A 17,639-nucleotide genomic window follows, 5' to 3' on the forward strand; every position below is an offset into this window, starting at 1 on the left:
ACCAGCAGTGCAAAATTAACACAGAAAGAAAATGGCACTTTGGATGTTCTGTCCCATGGGCTGTGCTACAAAACCTCACATATTGTGGCAGATACTCTCCTGGTTCTGCCCCATAACTGACCAGATATTACCCACTGTCTCACCAGACATGCTCCTACAAGGTAAACTTTAGACCATAAATCTTTCAACCTCATTACTCATTAATAAAGAAGATTGATGATTTTATCAGGGAGGTTTCTTTGTTGATAACTGTAGGCTACCTCTGACCTGGCTCCATGAACTGATATCACTGAGATGCCTTCCAACAGCACATGAACGAGAATCACAGTATTATGGCAAATGTGAAAGGAATGGAAATGCAGAGATGAGCAACTTCCACTGTGAAGAATCTCAAATCCAATTGGCATAGAGTTCTTGGTTTGTGGAAGGCCCACTTCAGCAGTAAAGTGGAGAACATGAAGAGCTCTAAAAATGAATATACTTTCTCAATTTCCACAAACACAGGGTGATATCAGGGGTTTGCAGACCACTAAACAAAGCACTGCTTAATCATCTGATTTTCAAGGGATTTTCTCTGTTCAATACAAGGCATTTCTAGATCAGCATTTCAAACATTATGTCATTTATAAAGTCCTCAAAAACTCTGAGCTTGGTAATTTTCTTAACTCATGTTTATCAATTTTCATTTCCTTACACAATGAATATTCTTCACCATCCACATGTTTGCTTCTACAAGTACCCTCAATCTGCTGTTCTACACCATCCTGTGTCTTAAGATTAAACCAAGTTATATTATCCAAAGCCTACTTCACCCTTTACGAGACTTAGTTCTAATATCTTTCATGTCTGCTTGCTTAAAATGCCAAAATGAATTACTGGTAATAATTGTTTGGTATTATTTTCAACTTGAAAGGAAAAAAGCAATATCTAACTCTCGCACACTTAATCATAAAAAACAATGTAAAAGGACACACGTGTCATTATTTTGTAACTTTTAGCTGAAATTTTTGGACTGAGATAGGACATTCTGGACAACTAGACTTGATTGCTTACTTGTGGAGCTCTGACCTCAGCCCCAAATGGTGTTAGAATGTCCTTTGGTAATAGCATGAATAAAGGTTTAGATGTTAGGGATGGTTGTAAGACAAGAGCAGGGGGACGGTGCATTCTTATCTGTTTTGCTGTTTTGTTGCAGGGGGGCATTTAAAGAAACAGAAATAGTAGTTGTTAAGTCTGGAGCAGTACCATCTGAAAATAATTTATGAAGGCAGTTAATATATTGCCTAAAATACTGTACTATCAAGAGCTCCTGGCTGGGTTCCAGTGCCCAACCTGAAAGAATTCTCTGGCCCTGGAGGCTGCTGGATTCAGCCGGAGGCTGTGTCTCCTGCAAAATCCTAAATAGAAAGACCCTGATGATGTATTTTTATCATGATCTGTATGGACCAGGGCAGCCAGAATCCAGGCATTGTTATGCCTGAGGTAAGTTTCTTGATCTTAGAGCTGTACCTACCAGAATACTGTAGTAATAACCAGAAATAAAATAACTGAACAGTTACAGGGGCTACTGTTTGCTTCAGCAACTGGCATGAAATACATTTTGGAACACATTTAGTAAAACTTGATTTTAATTCAATGAGAATCAAATTATAGGGATAGTGGGAAATATTTATAGAAATGGAAAATGTGTGTAAAATATAAAAGATTCATCAATTTGGAATTGTTTCACTAAATAAGTATGGCCTAATGTTTTCTATTATGAAGAAGCAATTATGTAATCAGCTGTATTACTGCAACTTAATTAGGAACAGCAATCAGATGCAACTATAAAAAACATTTCACCCTACATGTGCCTATCATTGTCTCTATCTCAAATTAAGAAAATTCAAGCTTTGTGTTAAGGTTTATAAAAACCCAACCAAACAATAAGAGGTCAGAATTTTATTTCAATGCACGAATCCTTGTAAAAACAGAAGTCCAAGCTTCAGTTTCTTAAATAACTGTAAGACAGGATTGGCATTTCAAGAAATAGAAATAGTGGTTGTTAAATCCAGCAAAGTACAATCTGAAAATAATTTATGAAGGCAGTTGCCTGAAACATTATACTATAAAATATACAATTTTGCAATACATTTCCCAAAGGAAAAAAAAATTAGAAGACTTATAAAGTCAGAGACCAGTTGAGGTTTTTTTCCATCAGCACTTCAGTAGTTCCCTACCTCCATGGTAGCATCTTGATTACTAAACTGTATTTCAAATGAACAAAAGAATCATTAAATGTTTGGTTATTATTTCTTCAAACCTTTCTAACATATTTAATAACTTAACACACTTACTATTATATTTTGCAGAAAGAGATTTAGCAGTGATAGACTAGCTCAATTTAACACAGAAGTTTCTTAAGTATTTGCTGTAATGAGTATGAACAAATACTATACACATTTGTCTTGCATATAAACTTCCATAGTTTAGCTGACTTGGTACATTTCCTAATAAGATAATACAACATATTCTGACATGATGACGTGCAGGGATTAGGTGAAGGTTTGGAAATATCATGGGAACTGCCTTCCTAACTCATTTTTGTGTCTTGCTTCTTTTGCTTTTGCATGCCCATAAGAACCAGAGTACTTTTAAAAAGATATACAGAAATCCCCTGATTCCAACTGAATGTACACATTGGTGAGGCAAATGCATGAATTTTTAACTGCCATGGACACCAATACCCAGGTATTTCCATTTTGAATTCGTTGTGAAAGAGAATCTGAATGTCAACATTTTTGGGAGTCACGTACGGCTGTTAAACTTCAGTTTCAGTATCTGTAACAGCTACTTTTTGAAGAAACCTGTTTACAGAGGTACCTCTAGTATGTGTCTAAACACATAGCTGCCTTTTTCCATCAGACATGATCCAAGTTAATTTAAAGTTTGCTCTATACATTTCTCACCCTATTACTGAAGAGCACACCAGAGCACAACTACTGAAGATCATGTCTATACAGGTGTAAGAGAAAAAAGTTTCACAGAATCTGTGCTAGAAGAGAACATTTTAAATTCTGATACTATCAACCTGTAACAACTATTCAAATTCATCTAATTAAAACTATAAAAAGAGCAGAAATCTAGTAGAACAAAAAAAGATAAGCAGAAATTTGTCTCAGTTAAAAGGATGTATTTCAGGCTCTTATCTATCACATTACTACTACTGAATACGCTTAAATATTCTCAGCACACTCACCTCCTTTTGACGGTACTTAATTGCCAGTTTCAATCTTGCAAGATCATTACCACTTTGTTCTTCTATCAAGCTATTATCATCTCTGTAATTAAGAATAATTTCCAATTCCCTGGAACTCCGTGTCTGATCCAGGAGGTCTTTTGCAAATTGCTTGCATTGCCGTGACAGTTCCTCATACTCTGACTTAAACTCATTTTCAACTTTACTCAGCTCCTGCAGCTCCCAGCTCAGTTGAAAAGCGGTAAGGAAAGGATCCTCACTGGACAAAGCAATCAGTGATGGGCTCGCCAGAGCCTTGTAGATGTTGAGCCTGGACCGAGAGTGGCGGAGGCTGTCCACGTCTGAACTTGAGACACATTCGACACAGTTACAGCGCACCTCGTGCGGCCTGGGCACAGACACCCCCTTCTGCACCAGGAGCTTTATGATTTCGTAATTGTTGGTGTGGGCAGCCAGAATAATAGGTGTGATATCCGGCGTAAACTCTGAAAACTGCTTGTCCAGAAGCACTGGTGGCACCTGTGAAAGAAGGCAAAAACCCTTACAGGCTTCCTCATTGAACAAGAGTTAGAGAAAATTAAGCTAAAAATGGCTTACCAGGTAATACACTTACTGATGGATCTTTATTTCTGTCCAGAGTTGCAGGAAACTCTTTAAATATAACAATCCCATTAGCTAAGATAGTGTCTTTCCAATTAATGAATTGCTATAAACAGGGTGTGATTTTTCATAGAGCCTGTTTATATGTAAACAACCCATGGACAATGATTTATTAGAGCAAATTATTAGATAAACAAGGATGAGTTAGACACAAATGCTCCTCCTCCATCCCTTGAAGTGAACAAGATGGAATTTTTTTCTTGTCTCTCACTGGTTTATCTCAGTTTCACAGGGAAGAAAGAATCATGGGGGGTGTAATTGTGAATCTCTGAAGAACGCAATGACCAGGACAAAGGCAAGTTAGATTTAGAAAATCAAATGACCAAGTAAATGAGAAGAAAATATGTGTTTTCTTAAAGAGAATGTTTAAAATAGGGCTTTTTAGAGAAACAAAGGCACTTGCTGCAAAGAGCAATGTCTTAAGGCTCAGTTCAACATTCACCTGCACAAGGAAACATATCCTGTTTATAGGGAAACAGGGGAGTTAGCAGAAAAAAGGTCCCCAGACACCATTTTGAAAGCCTCTTCTGATATGAATTTCTGTTTTGTCAGTCATCTTTATCAGAAGACCGTAAGGTTTTAAATTTTAAGCTTGTTTCTTTGTTTTACCCAACCAGGCTCTAAAGTCTTTCCCAGGTCAAGACAATATTTTTGATTAGTATGATTAAGAATGTAAGTGTAATTAACCAATGTCAATCAAAAAATGATATTGGCATCATCACTTACAGCTTAATAACCAAGTACAAAACTCAATCCACAGGGCACCACAGAGAGGTGGGTGCTCTGAGTGATGCTTTTTCAGGAGGAAGAAAAAAGAAAACATTTGACTCAAAGTTATCTGAAAGCTAGAAAAATAGATGGCCATTGCAGGGAGGAAAACATTTTTGATGCAAGTCTCATGACAGCACTATGGCCTCATTGCCAGATGGAAAAAACACAAGTGGAGTGGGAGTGGTGAAAGGGGGGTGGAAAGTCAAGACTGGAGATCCGGCACTCAGGACTGTAATCACATCCCTAGGGAAGCAAAGCCTGCCTGGCCATAGTGTATTGCTGACCTTAAGTAGCTGTGCCAGATTCTGAGAAGGTATGTAGAGTCAACAGGCTTTTCTCCCCTCTCATGCACTCAGACACGCATGCTTGGCACTGAGTCAGGCTGGCACTGAATTTGTTTTAGCACAGGACTGTGGGCTGATAGAGCTGGCACACCCACCCTCATGATCCCCTGCAGAGGGTGCAGCTATCCTCCCAGGTGGATGTTCACAACCAGTGGCTCTGAGCCAAGCAGCTTCTGTGCAACTTCACTACTGCTTTCTTTAGTCTGAGGTACAAACATGATGGTGTAGTGTGTGCAGAGAAACATGGGTTCAGTATTACTCATGAGGTAAGGAGGCCAGCTGAGAATATCCTGAAGGTACATATGGATGGAGAGGACATGTGGGAACAAGAACAAACAGAAGCTCTGTGTGCTGTGCCTGGTCTCAGACCAAAAACCATAATTCTGGACATATGACTTCCCAGAAGACTCTGTGGCTCTGCCCACACTGCTCTGTCAGGTCTCTTCCAGGGTACCTCTGGGACATCTGTCACCTCCTGGCTGGACACTGCACAGAGCACTCCTGGGGATGCCCAGGTGCCCAGATCACATCATTATTCCTGTCCAGCGTGAACTGGGCTTGAAATCCACGTATGTTTTCTCTCCTGTCTTTGGGGGAAGTGAGACCTGTTTCCAACCCCACTTCTCATAAGGTTATTTCAGTCTTAGATTTGCCATCTCTTTTACTTACATGTTATATAGGAAAGAAGAGAACACTGGGTGCATATACTCACACTTTTCATGCTCTCTAAATTGCAAATGTGGCCACTGCTTTTGAGACTAGAATGGCATTGAAAATGGTGGTAGAGATTCAAACTTTGCATTAGTAGATATGAGATTTTTGGTTATTGTAGAACTGAAAAATATTCACAGAGGAGTGTGTGTTGTGTTGTGTTCTGACAGCATCTGCTACAAGCAGTGAGACTCGGCCTCAGGTTCAGGGTACTGGAGAGTGAAGGAGAGAGCTGCAAGGGTAGAAGGCGCAAGGTCAGAAAGCCGTAACTTCAAACTCATTGACTGCTCAGAGTATAACTCTGTCACTTCACATGTCGCTAGCATTGTACTTTCTGACAGTACTAAGGTAACATTTGCTTCAAGCCCTGCCAGAACTGAAGGCTATCTTAAACATATCATCAGCTGCAAGCTTTGAAAAATCAAGACACAGCTTCAAACAACACAGCCTTACAGTGACTGACTTGTACATGGGGTACACTTCCCCCCAAGCTGCTTGCTTTTTCTCATAGCTTATCAAAACCTTTCATCTTAAACTAACTCAGTCTAACTAGACTCAAGGCTACTGCACACATTTTGGAATTCATCACATCAGAATTTACCCAAACTTTTCAGCCTTAACTTACAGAAACATTTAAACTTAAAGGGCAAACTAAGACTTCAACTTTAATTACATCATGACTTTAATCCCTGATCCTTTACCTCCATTTTTAATATTTTGTAGTAATTTAAATGAGAGAGAGAATATCAAAGTAACAAGGTCAAATTATTCCCTCATCTGAAGCAAAATTAAGTACTTATCTTTGAAGTACTGAGCGCTCTCATGGCATTCAGAAAATTTCAACATCTAACAATTGACCCAGAGTACTTGCTCTTAAGTTATCAGACTTACAATGAATTTTACTTTAAAACTACTATAAATAATTCTCTTTAAAGAGAACCAAACAAAATAACCAGTACACACTGGTATTAGCCACACATTTGGAAGCTTTGACAGAACACTCACAGGAAACATTCGAGTCTTCCTTAAGTCCTGGAGTATGGAAAGATGCTAAGTTTTAGAGTCACTGACTGTGACCATGACTTCACAAGGCTCAGCAGCAGTGTAACTATATTATACATTTTTGAGTTATTGTGCTAAGTTTGAGGCTGCTTAAACTTGGCAAAATCAAATAATTTTTGCCTTCTTACACTTTGTGAAGAATTTCTATTTCAACACTATTTACAGGGCTGAACAAAGAGGTTTGGAGACTATATTTGTTTTGAATGTCTATGTGATTAGTAGACAAAAAGAAAACAAAACAGAAAATAAAGGGTAGCTCAAAGTCTGAACACTTCACTGCTCAAGGGCACGAAGCTTTTTTTGTCACATTTTTTTTCCCTGCACTCACTGTAAGTGGGAATGAGTCAGTCTGGTTTGGATATCTAACAATTCTTTTAGATATCAAATGGAACAGGCCTCTTCAATGTGTTTATATTCCCTGTATGCTCTGGGTGAAGACAGCTCCTTTGCTATGACAGGAAGAGAAATCTAGGTTAAATTAATGCCAGTTAGGTCTGAGACATTTTCCTGTCCCCAGGAAATCAAAGGAGAGACCAATTATTGATCATCTCTTTGAGAGCCAGGAAGCCAAAAAATATAACAGTCAGTTTGGACAAGGAAGAACATAAACCCCATGTGTGTCCTTCTCTCCACCTAGATTGCTCATAATAGCTCTCATTACTGTAATATCTCAACAGGGAGACTGAAAACTGAGTCCATTTACCTGATGTTTAAGTGCAAGAGCTCAGAACCTATGGAAATCTATCTCCTTGGGCAAACATAGGTTCCCTGGCTTTTTTCCTTATTTATTTATTTGCAGTTATTTTGTCTTTCGTTTGTAAATGAAAGCAAATCCCACTTGGTTTTGCGCAGTTAGGGGAATAAATTTCTGAGTCATGTCCATCATGACAGCATGATTAGAGGAAAAACCTAAAGCAAAGGCAAAAAAATATATGACAGATAAGATAAATACATATGTCATGCAGTACCAGGTTATATAAGGAAATTATTATTATTATAAAAGTGTGTCACCAAAGTCTCAGCTGCTTTATCACTATTTTTCTATAGCTGCCATCAGTCAAATACCTTGAAAATGCTTCACTTTACATTTCTGTACAGCCCACAGTACATGAGTTATCCCTATGCATACACAGTTCCATGCTTTGCATACTGGCTTGTTGAGTTCTTCTCTGGTTTGCTTTTATTGAATCATTATTGTATCACCTGAAATACATCCTGATTAAGACAATGGAAGTAGTTCCCCTGGGAAGGGTTCAAAAATTCCTCCTGCCACAACTCCTTTACTATGGACTAAATCACCAATAAACATCCAGATATATTGAATAACTTAAAGATATCATGCCAAGACAACTTGAAATCCATTATCACAGCACTGGAGGGATCCTGGCACGCTGAAACTGTCCTCACAAGACCATGCAACAAGCAGGACTGCAGTGACAGCTCCTGATTGTCCCAAAGAGCTTTTCCCCATCCCAGGGTGCTCACAGTGCGTTGTACAGCTGGCAGGCTGTGTGGCATCACAGAGGTAAGGCAGGCAGGTGGATGGCAGTGGCCAAGCTGAGCTCAGGGACAGCACCATTTCCGAGCAGTGTGTGTGACACCAGCCATGCAACACCCATCGGGTACACCGTCATTGTCCGCTTTCCAGAGGCAGCCTCCCTGCCTCCCTGCCAAGGGTTCCACTTATTTATTGTCCTTCAACTCCCTACATTTCCTAAAGGTCAACACCACGCTCTTAATCTGCTACTGAACTATCATCTTTCATTGGATAATGTTCTACCTCCGTGTCTATTTTTTTCTTCTTTTTTGTAGGAAACAGACACATAACAGATTAGAAAACAGGTGCCTTAGGCACTGTGAGATGACTAATAATGGTCTGAGGACTAAATATAAATGTTTTAGTAATATCGTAACTTCTTAAGAATGCATACTTTCATAAGATTTAATTACCAATTGTATCCTTTAACATTTTCATAACCACATTTTACCTCAGTGCTGGCAAGGTGTTTAATGCTTGTCTTCCAGATTTCTTTTCTCTGAAGTCTAATGTAATTCCAGTTATGAATTAAAGCCAGATAGGTATAGCAAAAAATAATAATTAAAAATTAGATATTTTGGATTGTTTGGACACTTTTTAACAAAGTATCTGAGATTTTTTTTTTCTTGTTTATCTTGAAAAGTTCCTTTATTCCAATATTTCCCTATAATCTAACAATAAAAAGGGCCAATCCCAGATTAAATTATTGTGACTAAACTATACGGTTATGACAATTCTAACTATTAATTTTAAAAAATGTCCCTCCTATTTTCTTGTGAAAATATTGTATTTCATGTCATGCACGAAAGATGTCTAGCAGAGAAGAGCTCTGATAAGCAACCCAAGATATATATCTAATTTTATATAGAAATTGGGTAAGGTAAACACTCCCCTTAGTATAGAGTTCAACATAATTTATTATTCAGACACAAGCCATGTGCTAACTAGCTTAAAACTTAGTTACTGTGCTATCTCATGCTGGCATTGACCCACAGCTAGCTATGGCTTGTGTCTCCTAACCTGCACTGCTGGGATACAAGACAGGTATTTTTCAAAAGCACTGCATCCATCATTTTGGCCAGTTCTCCAGGATGTGTGAAAAGAGGGTACGAAAGTTTTATGCTGAATGTGTTACCTTAGGAGCTTGCTTTTAATCTGTCTCCAACTGGTAAGGGGGTAAAGGCCATATTCTTGCCTCTGTGTAAACCCTTCTCAATGTGCATCACATGTCATAATATATTTCCAAGGCTCAAGCCTAAATGCCCTCATTTGGCGGTAATATGAACCACTGCTAGCAAAGGACATCTTCCCCTCACTTAGAATAGTGTCATATGTAATATCATGCCCATTTATTTTGCTGAAAATTTACTTTCAGCTTTGCTTGGACACGAATAGAACAGGGATGTTTGTAGTAATGCAGAATCCCTGCCACATTCAAGGCGGCTTCAGTGCTTGCCTTCTTACAAGACTGTGGATTTTGAAAAGTTAAATTTACAAGTTATTTTCATCCTTTTTTTTTCCAAGCACAAGCTGAGTTTTCAAAACCTTGAATGTTTGGGGGTTTGCTTGTTTGTTTGTTTTAAACAGCTACAGTTAACCTACCCCAAGACGTGAGCTTTCTAATGCTTGCTCATGCTCATCTTATTACAGCTGAACCAATTTGCATGTCACAAAAGTCACATCATGGACTGATCACTTCCAGTCTCCATGACAGCCACATTGCACAAAAAGCATTAATGTAACACATTAAGGAAATGAATTTGACCAATCTGTTCCTAAAGCTCTACAGTGGTGGGTGGATATGTCATACCATTTCCTCACAATGTTTCTGATACTTCATATGCTTTACCTTTGTGCAGTTAAAGCCCATTAATTCTTGTTCTATGAAATGTGAATACAGAGAATACTTTATTTCTTTGCTTAGCTTCTGTTTTCTAATTATTCATTCAGACTTTCCTAATGGGGGCTAGAACAAGATAGCCTTTAAGGTCCCTTCCAGCCCAGGCCATTCTGTGATTCTACAACTCTATGTTCTGTGCTCATTCTGACGTCATCAGATGCGATCCTGACTTTTGAACAGAAACGTGGTATTGTCCAGTCTTTTTATGTTAGTCCTGTTTTAAGATTCCCTGCAGAACTGTTACCTTGATTGGTTTCATTTCCAATACATACTTGGTTAGTTCTGCTCCACTTAGAACCTTACTTTTTTTCTTACTGAACTTTTATTTTTCACAGAAATAATTTCTTGCTTGCCAAAACCTGAATTATAATTGTGTCCTGCAACAGCCTTGAGATGATTCCCTCCACACTGTTGGTTGTCTACAGAATTAACACAACCTCTAATTCATCTGAAATGTCATGAATAATTGCACTGATGGGGATAGACCCCTGCAAGACTGCTCATTTCATCCCTCTGTTGAATTCATATGTCCTGTTTCACCAAGTACTGATGGCAACTCCCATGAGTGTGGTTTTCTCAGACTGTATTTTGAGTGACAGTTTATGAAATCTTACAAATCTTGAGCTATATGGTATGTACTGCTTTTCCCCAACATACAGAGCTTGCTATCTGGTGATGAATGATAATTATATTGTTATGACAAGCTTTGTTCCTGACAAATCTTAGTAGACTGCTATTCATGTCTATATTTACTCCTAGGTGCTTACAAGCAGAATGTTTGACTATTTTCTTTAGTATAGTCCCTGCTGTAAAAAGCTATATATTTCTTTTATTTGAAAAAAGAGAATATGGAATGGAAGGAAATGCTGTAAAATTAATTTATAACAGTTATCAAACAGAAGCAAAGGAAAAGATATTGGCTTTGATAGGTTTAGAACAAGAATTTGTTGGGTGGGACTGATGTCAAAGGACTTCAGTGCTTTAATTCTCTCTCTTTTTTTTTATTTTTTTTTTTTAATTTCTCCTACCTGTATCTCTGAAAGAACTCTGATCCAAAATACTTCCTGTACACAAAACTGCTCATTTCCAATTTATTTTTTTCTGTGAGCATTATGAGTGAAAGGGTGTGCTGTTTCACTAGTCAATGCCAGTAGCTTGAACAAGGGTGGGAAATTGCTTAAAAGTAGACACTCAATAGAAGACTGCCAGGATATTTAGGATTTGTTTTCAGCTATGGAACTTATATTTGCTCTCTCCACACAAAGTTTTTAAGGAGGTAAAGCAATGTTTCTAGTAGGAGTTCTGGGCATTGCTTGACTGTTCATAATGAGGAGTAACAAAAAAAAAATTGTTTTCACTCAAGGGACAGTGAGAGAAGAAAAGGAATACGGTTTGGAAAAAAACATGAGAGCTGAGAAAGAAGAAAGATATTATGGAAAGGATTAAAGAGGAACTTGAATTATTTATTTCCATCATGATAAAGCTCATATATACCTCTCTTAGAATTTGCATGATGAGTAAAGTCAATACTGAAATGTCCTGAATGTTCAAAGTAGATCTGGGGGGAGGGGCTTCCCATCTGAATTTTTTAAACAGATGCATGGATAATTTTCCCAAATACAGAATGGTTCATAAAGACAAAGTAATTTTAAGGAAGCTCTGGTCTGATATTCCATTTCCTGAGAAACTGTGTCTCTGGTCTGATTAGTAAAATGTGGAAAAAGCTCTTGCTTTTCCCTGCTCATCATTTTCTCTCAAAATGGCTCCAACAGTCAGCTAGAGAGCTGGAAAGAAATTGGATTGCTTCGACAATGAGGTTTTCAGAGAAATGTAAGAACAAAGGAGTTCTTAGAATCTAAGCAGGATCCTTTGTTTATCCCTGAGCTTCCTAGGTCTAGAAACAAGAAAAGCCATCCCACTAGCTACAGAATTAAAAAGACTGTTTCTTAAAAGGAGCTTTTGCAGAAAAGACAATAACAGATTGGTGGCCTCCCCTGGTATCAACAAACTGTTTAGGAGATACAAGTGTCTCAGAGGGTGGGAATTAGCTGAACTTCCTTGCAGTTGATTGCAACTATTTAACATTGAAAAGTAATTTGTGATATCTTCATGGCTGGGAAGTAAATTTAATGTTTGAGAAAATTAAAAGGGTTATACTCACAAAGAACAAAGTGGGAAACAGGCAAATTTGCAAAACACAGAAAAATGGTTTCTCTATTTTAAAAATATTAAGAGAAAAGAATACAGAAGATTATGGCAGAGACAAAGGATGAAGAGGAACTTCACAGTTTCATAAGGATATTATTCCCAGTATGTTATTCCGTGGCTGGTTATTTAGCAGCAGCTCTACATTTTGAACCATACTGTAAATTTCCCATATTTCACAGATACAAACCAGAACATTTATACTGAAGTATACAGAGGAGATCAAGGCTCACACAACTATGCTAGGATATGCTGGGAATGAAAGATGTATTTGAGAGGCAAAGGATTGAAAACTGCATTTTATTACAGGCTGATGACATTCTCGGCTGAATTCAGTTCCATAACAATAGACACGTTAAGATCCTCCTTTCATACAAGAATCAATTGACCAATCCTTCTGCATATGAGGTTTTGGAAACATGTAAGTAAACAAGAGAAATTGCTAGAAATAAAAATATTCTGTTTGAATTCCCACTGCAAAGAGATCAGAGGAGGAATGGAAGAGACGTGTGTTAATATAATGTGCCCTACACAGTGAGAGAGCAGGGGCAGAAGAGTTAGTTAGAGGTAATTAGGGGTACATTGCTAGAAGGAAGCCTTTGAAACTAAAGCCAAGGGGAATGGATTGGTTTAAACCCTTTAATACTCCTTGTTTCAAGGTAGGCTTATCTTAGTATTGTATTCCTCTTGAGTTCAGAAATTGATTGGCTCTTGCTCTGTACAGATCTTACACACATGGTGCACCCATGCATGAAGAGGTATTCCCAATGTGCTTTAGGATATGGAAATGTTTATTTTTTCTTTGAGCATATATAAGTATATTTTTACTAAATTCAGGGCATGGTAGTAAGCAAAGACTTAATAAACAAAGGTCTAAATGAGCAAGGAGTGGGGAAGATAAATTTAATCTTATCAGCCAGATTGCTTGTACTTACAGTAAATGTCATAAAACAAGTTGGTAGCAAATAAAATGGTGGGAGACTTTTTTGCATTTTCTGCAAATATTCAGCTGTGTCTCAGCAGTACATAATATGAAATGTTACACTCTGAGGGTAGCTATTTCAGTTTTCTCTTTTTTTTTTTTTTTTTTTTTTCCCTTGCCAGAAGGCCTTACACACTGTGACAAGCCTGCAAACTTAGATAATATTTTATTACCAACCTTCGGTAGTGTTTTAGTAGCTGAGTTGAAAGGGGGAACTAATTTTGCCTCCTGCCAATCTGGAGTAAAGACATGGAAGATATGGATCCCGGTACAGGCACGAAGTACAATTAAAACATTTCTGTTAGTGCAGCATGTGACATACATGTCCTCTACCCAGAAAACAGTCGGTAAATTGACAAGCTGAATTGGTAGCCTCTCAAGACAAGTAAGCCCCTGTTATCACATTAATGGGCTTTGTCAGTCTGTCCCTTGTGACTTTTGAATTTGTTGGATTGCTCCAGCTGGGTGTTAACATGAAGGAATGTTAGAAATACTAAATTCCTGCAAGTTTCCCAAAAGATGTGGATGTTTGAGACCTGAAGAAAATTCTGGAGTGTGAGCACAGCTATGTTACTAGACACCAGAGAATTCATACAAAAACAGGATATTATGACTGTATCACCCTCTTCAAAAGCTTTGATGAATACCCATAACATCAAAAAGAGGAAATTCAATCATGATGCATATAATTCAGTGGAAATCAGATTTCATAAATTTCACTGCTCACAGATAAATTTGACAAGAGATGCCCTGACACAAGGAAAGATAATGGTGGGATGTGGAAGACCATATATGAACAAGCTTCTTGACAGTGGTGTGTTTCTGATTTTTAAATTTTCCTAGGATTTTCCCATGGCTGAAGGTTTGAAAAGTAATTTGTTTTATAGATTATTATGTATGATTGCATGTTTGACTCTCAAAGACTAATGGTCACTGGGGAAAAGTCTGTCAAGTTCTACTCTTGCATTATTTAAGAACTATCTCCACAGGCAAGTTCAAGGGAACTGCATTTGAGCGCAGTGGCTCCTCATGGATAGAATTCTAAAATTGTGGCTCTGAAAATAATTTTCAGTGGACGACCGTTCAGCGTTGGATTGCCTGGAGGTTTGTGTCCATCAGAAACTGCTGTGCCTTGTGCTTCTTTTAACAGTAGGTGGTCCTGTTCCTAAAATATTTCCTGGGTTTCTGCTCTGCGCACTGTCAGAGAAAGGTTAAGTTGCAGAAGAATGCACAGGAGGGTATTTATCTTCAGATTTAAACACCTAATGATAGCTTTGTATCTGAATTATGTTTGTACTGAGCTGGGCCTCTGGTTGATGCAGTGAGTGGAGTCCAGAGAAGTCTTTTTCTTAGCTTACAGTAGACACTTGTATTTGGTCAGCAAATCATCTTGCTCATCACTGACCTTACTGGGAGCTGAGCTATCCAGCTTACATATGAGCAGTAAATGGACTGACTCAAACAGCATTTTCCTGCTTAAGGTGCACTAGAGAATGATAGAGATCTACACAGACATGACATGAGACCTACTGGAAGGTCTCCCTCCTTTGCAGCGCAGGCAGGGACAGGGCAGACACATCTCTGCACAGACCCTGAACTCCGCTGCTGCCTTGCCTTCAGCTCCAGGCATCTGAAAGGGGGTTGATTTCCACCCCCTTACACACATGTATCTGCATACATATATTTATAGAGAACATAGATCTCAATCTGCTATTTCAAGGGCCAAAATATTAACTGTTTCCTGAGAGGCTGCTCTAAGCAGTAAGGATGCTGGTTTGTTTATGTTGCTCCTTTAATGCTCATTAATTTGTTAACTTCCTAAGTTAAACTTCATCGCCAAATGTACAAATAATTGGCAATGGGATTTCTGGATCTTAGAAGACAAGAATACCTCAGTCAAAAAAGGTTCTGTTTATTGAACCTCTCACTCTTAACAAATTTATACTACTGGCCTCACAGCTGATTCTTAACCTGTTTTCAGGCACTGAAAGACTGTTAAAATCTTTAGATGAAACTATCTTTGCAGTTGACAACTTGTCAGGAAGTGAAGGCAGGCAAGTTTGGCAGAAAGGATGACAGGCATGGAGGCTTGTGAAGACAACAGTACAGGACCACTGACTGTACAAGGCAGAAATTTTGTACATCTTCTTTTTTAATTTGCATGCTGTCCCTGTTCTGATTGTAAGTTTGGCTGAGTGCTGTGAAGAGGGGCTCAAAAAACATGAAAAGAAGGGAAAAGAAATCAGCACAGAAAATGTGACTTCTTGAAGAGAAATCTGACTTTTACACAGACCTTATTTTAAAATTAACTTTCTAAGGATTTGGAGGTTTGTTTATTTTCTTTTTCCCTAAAAGGTTTGATTTATTCTAGACTTTCAAATATTTTTGGTAATCTGCACTCATTTCCTCATGGTAGAAAAGTACTTTCACTTCTAGCATGATCTTAAAACAAGAAATATGAAAATGTCAGCAAATAATTACAGAAAAAGTACTGAATATTTCTAAATCTGTATCACTTCAAGTTTAGGTGGAAGTTTGGTTCACCAGCCATCTTTAAAATAAATCTGTATTTGTCATCACCAAAATTTTCTGGATTTCTGCAAACTGCTAAAACAGAGGATTAGATTCATAGCTGGAAAAAGTAATCTTCAATAACACTACCTTCTGGGAATCTATCTGTAAGGATCCTGATAGTCAGAATTTTTCTTTATGTTGCCAATAAAAAAAAATGGCTCATCATTTTGTACAGGTCAAGAAACTGTCATGTTTCTCCACATTTTGGCATTTGTCTTTTGCTGTTTCTTCAACCGTGGAATATTATGATTTAGCACTTGCTGCAAGGTGATGGATGCATATTGTAGAACACATTTCCTACCTCAATATTGAAATTGCTAGCAGCTCTGTTTGATGGCACAGGCATACCAGCTTCTGGAGTATTTCTTTAGTAATTGTCACAGGTTTTTCTACTCATCCACCCACCTTAGCTCTGATGGATATAAACACAGACAGTTTGGGTTTATTGCCAAGACATAATGACATTTATGTACAGCTTTTTGTGAACTTGAAAACAGCCAGCAACCTTCTAAAAACCCAAGAACAATACTTCTGTAAATTCTTATCTCCATCCCATATGTAATTAGTCAGCTCTACCTCTATAGTGCACCTGTGCTACAAGCTGTTAACATGTGCCCAAATGGTTACATGAAAGACTGAATATGTGGATAGGCTACTACATCAATTTCATCCATAAAATCAAATATCCCCTACACAGCCTCGCACGTTGCCTCGTCTATCAATGTGTCAGAAAATTCTAACTAATCAGACACCAATGGGAAAAAAACCCTCAGCTACCCACTCAGGCAGCTAGCAGTGGAAAGAAACAACTTTTGGCCCTCACGTTCCACTTCAAGAATGTGTACTTCAAGCCCGACAAAGAATCTCTGCAACACCTCCTCCATACTCATTACTAGCTAGACTGTCATTAATCACAACATTCAAAAAAGACATTTAGTTCATAAACTTCTGTGGGAGACATTTTCAAAATGATGCTTGAATCAGATGCTTCAAGCAAAAATGATGCTTGAATCTCAACAGACAAAGAATATCCCACAAGAGATTGTGACTGGTATTTTGCAAAGTTACTGGAGAAAGAAGTTTAGATTAGCTAACTACCAGGCATCATGCAGTGCTCATTAAGTCTTTCCTTCTGCCTCCTCTTGAACAATATAACTCCTAGTTCAGTTACTAGGGGAAAATTTTAAAGTCCATTAAAAAACCATCAGGTTTAACACTTATGTAAAGTCCATTGCAGGCATGCTGGGCCTACAACCTGTGTACATTCCCTGGTCTTCTGCATCTGTCACCAGGTGCAAGTAAAACCCTGACACAGAAGCTTTCCCACATACACCATTGGGCTGTGTGGCGATGCAGGACTGCAAAAATGATATTCCATGAAGCTTGGAAAGGAAACAATGGGCCAAAGCTGCCTAAATGCTCTGCACACATTAAGGGAGACTGAGACTAAAGCTGGGTTACAAGTGCAGCTCCACAGAAGAGCACTGGCTTCATCTCAGGGCCCTGGGACTCCTCAAAGGACAATTTCAAGAAGTCCAAAGATACCAAAAGAGCAGAGTGGGTGATGTGGCCGTATGTAGGTAATCTCCTAGGAGACAGGAGCTCTGTCAGGCCTGATAAGAGCTGTGTCAGAAGAGCAGCATCTATGCTGCCAG

At 38.3% G+C, this 17,639-nt stretch overlaps 1 protein-coding gene across 4 annotated transcripts in view; it reads right to left on the minus strand.

Annotated features, from left to right (window-relative positions):
* TRPC4 (transient receptor potential cation channel subfamily C member 4) overlaps window positions 1-17,639 on the minus strand; it is a 131,526-nt gene that overhangs the window by 55,444 nt on the left and 58,443 nt on the right. For all 4 annotated transcript variants that reach the window (XM_063391977.1, XM_063391975.1, XM_063391974.1 and 1 more), the window contains one exon: window positions 3,239-3,757. In XM_063391977.1, coding sequence (XP_063248047.1) covers window positions 3,239-3,757 — 519 coding nt within the window. The remainder of the gene's footprint in view (window positions 1-3,238; window positions 3,758-17,639) is intronic.

This window comes from Prinia subflava, chromosome 3, assembly GCF_021018805.1.
Source record: "Prinia subflava isolate CZ2003 ecotype Zambia chromosome 3, Cam_Psub_1.2, whole genome shotgun sequence".
Lineage (NCBI taxonomy): Eukaryota > Metazoa > Chordata > Aves > Passeriformes > Cisticolidae > Prinia > Prinia subflava.